This window comes from Cebus imitator, unplaced genomic scaffold, assembly GCF_001604975.1.
Source record: "Cebus imitator isolate Cc_AM_T3 unplaced genomic scaffold, Cebus_imitator-1.0 Scaffold31, whole genome shotgun sequence".
Lineage (NCBI taxonomy): Eukaryota > Metazoa > Chordata > Mammalia > Primates > Cebidae > Cebus > Cebus imitator.
Window position 1 is genome coordinate 6,887,266 of NW_016107346.1, and position 5,243 is coordinate 6,892,508.

Below are 5,243 nucleotides of genomic sequence, written 5' to 3' on the forward strand. Positions count from 1 at the left end.
AAAAAAAAAAAAAAAAGCCAATTGAATTGTTTTGCAGCTGGAGGCATGGGCAAGGGGGGTCCCCAGGCAGTAAACTCCCCGCAGGTGGGCTGAGGGCTAGGGCTGAGCACCGGGTGGGTCTCCTGTTCCTTGCGCTCCCCTGCACAGCAACCTCTCTCCCCGGCTCTGGGCAGCCACAGGTGGGGCAGGCTGGGAGGGGCTGTTGCAGCTGTTCATTTGGGCAGGACGTCAGAGGACTCGGACACCAGCCTCCCATCGCGGGTCTCAATCTTCTTTACAACCACAGCCTTGGTGGAGCTGGTGCGGCTGAAGGTGGAGCCCGCGCCAGAGCCAAAGCTGGAGCCCAGGCCGTAGCTGAGGCCGGGGCTTCTGAGGCCCCCATAGGCAGAGCTCAGACCACCTGCATAGCCGCTGGTGGTCTTCGTGTGGATACTCATGTTCTGCATCCCAGACTCCAGCTGGCTCTCCTTGCCCTCCAGTAGCTTGTGGTAGGTGGCTATCTCGATGTCCAGGGCCAGTTTGACGTTCATCAGCTCCTGGTAGTCACACAGCTGCCATGTCATGTCCTGCTTGGCCTTCCGCAGGGCTTCCTCCAGCTGCTGCTGCTTGGCACAGGCATCCTTGAGTGCCTGCTCCCCGCTTTGACTTTGTTCTGTGTAAGCCCTTTCCATTCGAACAGCCCAAAGCATTTACATATAAGTCCGTCTCTACAGTTCTCTTGGCATTCCCTGCAGCAGGCAACTGCTGTTATGGCAGGAGAAGCTCAGTGTGGAAAATTATTCTAAGTCCCTGAGAAGAGAGTAGAGCTAGCTGGTGCAAGCTCTCAGACATCAGACAGGAAAGCTATTCAAATGCAGCCACCCGACCTTTCCTTCTAAAATGCTTTGCTCTAAGCCTGTTTAAACATTCCCCACCTGCTATCAATTACATATCATGGGGCTCAACCTGGAAATAAAACACTTGTTTACTAAACTTTTCTTCTCAAAGCATGATCTGGGATCTACTTCAATTGTTTCAAGAAGCCCAAAGTTATGCAGCCTATTGAAATCATTAAAAAATATTTGAGAAGTAGCTAACAAGCTATGAAGACCCCAAGTTCTTCCTGAAATGCTTATCAGGCAAGATCCAGTCGGCCCACTTTTGGTACCGAAGGTCCAATATACTGGACTGTTCTTTCATCCTCCAAATGGCTGTTTGAGGACACACCCACTTCAGCACTTTCTCTTTCCACCAGAAATCTGTAAAATCCTCTGGAAAGCAATGACTATGAGACAATAACTCCCCTAATAAACCAAATGACTTCTTAAAAATCCAGCTTTACTAAGCCTTTGATAATGCAGATTTTTGCTAATACTCTCCTTTAATTTTACAAATGTGAAATAGATGCTTTTATTAACTACTGGTATTGCCAAAGCATTAATAGTTACCAGATTTGGAGGCAGAGAAAGATTTTTCTTTTATTACTCTAGACAACCCGTAGCTCATGTTTGTATTTATAGAACCATTGTTTCTCTGACTGAGGCTCTTCAGATCTCTTTTTGATGGAAAAAGAAAAAAAAAAAACTAGGTTCTGCTTTTGAACATACACTATACATCTTGGTGAGGCATCTAGCTGCTTCTGTATTTTTCCAGTAAAATCTAAGACAAAAGAAGTAATAGCCAAAGGCATGTTGTCATCCTTAAAGCACTTCAACTTGCTTTTGTATACGGTAAGATTCAGGTGGCACAACAGAAAACCTAATGCTCTCTGTAGGGATTTAAGAAAAAGAAAACCTAATGCTTGTGCTAAAAGTAAAGCAATCAAATGGTTAAAAAAAATTATCAAATAATGTGGTAAACCTGAGAGTAACTCAGACTAATAATCTAAGACTATTAAGGTTTGATTCCCAGATTGAATATATAGCTGTAAAGTAAGTTAAACAAGCTCTTCTGAATATAGAAACCATTTTCCTGGCCAGGCGTGGTGGCTCATGCCTGCAATCTCAGCACTTTGGGAGGCTGGGGTGAGATCACAAGGTCAGGAAATAGAGATCATCCTAGACAACATGGTAAAACCTCGTCTCTACTAAAAATACAAAAAAAAAAAAAAAATTAGCTGGGTTTAGGGCACACACATGTAATCCCAGCTACTTGAGAGACTGAGGCAGGAGAACTGCTTGAGCCCTCAAGAGAGAGGTTGCAGTAGCTGAGATAGCACCACAGCAGTCCAGCCTGGCCAACAGAGCAGGACTCTGTCTCAAAAAAAAAAAAAAAAAAAAAAAAAAAAAAAAAAAAAAAAAAAAAAAAAAAAAAGAAAAGAAAAGAAAGAAAGAAAGAAAAGAAAACTATGGATATCATTTGACTATTTCCCTTATATTAATTTTTAGAGTGCACAATAGCTTCCATAGAAGGTTGTGGATCTCCTTTCAGAAGCTCTTAAGGATAAGCGAATGAGCTAGAAGTTTTCTTGAGGCTTCCCCCAGCCCTGTGATTTTGCAAATAACCAGCTCTACTTGAAGGCTAACAAATCTCGTCGCCAGAGGCTGTGGAGAGGTAGGAATGGAGAGGTGCTTGCTAATGGGTTTGTGGTATCTTTCTGGGTGATGGAAATGTTCTGAAATTTGGCAGTGGTAATGGTTGCACAATCTGTGAACATACGAAAAACCACTGAATTACGAATTACATACTTTAAAAGGGTGGATATATAGCTCAATTTTAAAAGATTATCATATCTTCATTTTAGCTGCTATTAAAATACAAATTTGTATTTAAAATATTCTGTTACACAAGAGATCTGTAAGTATTATACCACAATGGTTAAATAAATCCCACAAATGTCACCGCTTTTGTGGTTTACAGCCTCCTAAGCAAAGCAATTCCTTTCTGAAAGTATTTTAACCAGAAATAATTCTAAATATTCATTTGGGTTTCTTTAATAAAATTGAGAACATTTATTCGTAATTTGTAAGAATGACAAGAATTTTAACAAATTCTGAATGTATGTAGCTTACAATAAAATTAATTATGACTGGCTTTCATTTTGTCTCTACCTTTTGGACCTAGTAATTGCTGCCAATAAAATCTCCGTATTCGTGGATGGCAATATCTCAATTCTAGGTAGGAGTCTCAATTTCAGATATGAACAATTTTCTAAAGTCATTAAAAGCTGAAGAAAACCTGTGGTTTAAATTGGTGCTAGCATACTTACTTCGCAATAGTCTCAATATCTCAATACCCATAGGTGACTCTATTTCCAACACACACACACACACACACACACACACACACACTTCAGATCTTCAAAGATCATTTGTTTGAGATTCAGAGTAGTTTGACAGATTAATCCTACAATCTTTCACACAAAAAGAGAAACAGTCAAATACCTACTACTTAAAATTCCATCCTTCTCAATTGACTAAAACTTTTTTTTTTTTTTTTACTACTCCAAAGGTACTTTCATGGTTATTTTGTACTCTAATAATTTTCCTGGAGTACAGAAGTCAAAATATTGCGGTTTCCATTCATAACTTAAAAATGAGGGGCACATGTTCTTAGGACTGCTGAGGCTTTCACAGGTTAAAAAAAAATTCCTTTGAGTGTGAGATTATGTCTCGAGTGATGGAAATACAAAATAGAGAAACATAATATATTAAACCTGTACATACATGAGCACACATACACACACATTATATATGGACATGTTAAGAAAAGGTATATATCTTATATACATATGGAACTCACTTTTATCACATCATATTTATACGACAATAACAATAATAAGGGAAATTATGCAGGTGCTAAATAACACCATACTTGTATTCCTGCCTCTCCGTAGCCGCCTGGCTTTAAAAGCCAAACAGTTACAGAATCAGACTACGACAGGGTCTCGACAGGACGGGCAGAGAGAGCATGACATCTTAGAAGCGAATACAAAACGTGGGGTTTCCTTGGAGGTGCGGCACTTTTTCTTCCTTCTATCCAGGGGAAAACTCAGATATAAAAATACTGAGGCTCCCCTGGTTGGGCTCGGAAACCCTCTAGCTTTTTCCAAGTCAAACGGGTGGGAGGAGTTGAAGGAAAACACCCAGGGAGGAGAAGAAACAAAGCAAGAGATAAGCCTTCCCCTCAACCCTTCCTCTCTCCCGGGATCCGCCAGCCTGGCTGCGGGAGCGACGGGGAACAGCGATGCTGGCGCTGTCCGCGGTGCTGACCGGCCCGCCGCGCCCACTCACCCGCCAGCCCCACAGCTCCCAGGAGGCTGAGAAGCAGCGCCGGCCGCATGGCCCCGCTCGCCGACCCCTGCGCGGAGAGGAAGATGGCGGCTGGACCGGAGAAGCGAGGCGCAGGAGGAAGGCGCGACGGAGCGGCCCCGGGAAACCAGCGTGTGTCCTGGTCCCCGCGGTGTGGCGCGGCTGGCGCAGGCCCCGCTCTTTTAAAGGGCAGGCGGGGGCCGCAGGGCCGGGAGGGGCGGGCAGCCAGGAGCGGGCGCCCCCTAGCTCAGCCCTGACGTCACGAGGCAGCCCCCACAGGGCGGCGACGCAAATGGGCGGAAATTTACGCCAATCCAGTAGCCTGGGGTACGGGGTCTGGAGCAGGGGTGGGGGCGAATGGCGCCCCAGAGAATGGACGCGCGGGGGGAGTGTGAAGATCTGAGACGGTGGGGGAGGCGGGAGGTCCCCCTCAGCCTGCTCCCCAACTCCCCTGCCCCACCCCACATCTTCAAATCTAAAACCGTGTGTTTGAGACTATGTGTGTGGTTGTGCTGAGATGTGTGCATGACGAGGTCTGTTTGTGTCTCCTCGACCTAGCTGAGGAAAAGACTCCTGCTAATGAGAGAGAACTAAACGGTTGGTCAGGGAAACTGAAAAGACAGTGATGGTTGTAAAAGTAAAAAGTGCAGCCAGAGAATATGGCACCTGCTGTTCCTTCGAACTTTTCTTTCCGTCTTTATGTCTATCTACCTATCCATGATTCTATCTCCTATTCATGACTGTCTCTCTTCCTCCTCCCTCTGAATACATAACACATACACATGGTAAAAAAGAAAAGAAAATCAGACGGTACAAAAGGATTTACTATATAAGTCTCCCTTCGTCCTTCATTTCCAGTTCTCAAGTTCCTCAATTCCTCTTTGCAGTCCACGCAATTTTACTACTCTCTATAATTTAGGTTTGACTTATTTTGGAACATATACAGCTGCATCTTCTTTTGAATGATGTATTACATTGAATGGATACAATAGAATTTATTTAACCGGTTCCTTT

At 44.0% G+C, this 5,243-nt stretch overlaps 1 protein-coding gene across 1 annotated transcript in view; it reads right to left on the reverse strand.

Moving 5' to 3' along the window:
• The window catches only part of CHGB (chromogranin B), a 14,848-nt gene extending 10,105 nt beyond the window's left edge, over positions 1-4,743 (reverse strand). The window contains exon 1 of the mRNA XM_017523982.1: positions 4,212-4,743. Coding sequence (XP_017379471.1) covers positions 4,212-4,260 — 49 coding nt within the window. The 5' untranslated portion in view covers positions 4,261-4,743. The remainder of the gene's footprint in view (positions 1-4,211) is intronic.
• Between the last annotated feature and the right edge of the window lie 500 nt (positions 4,744-5,243).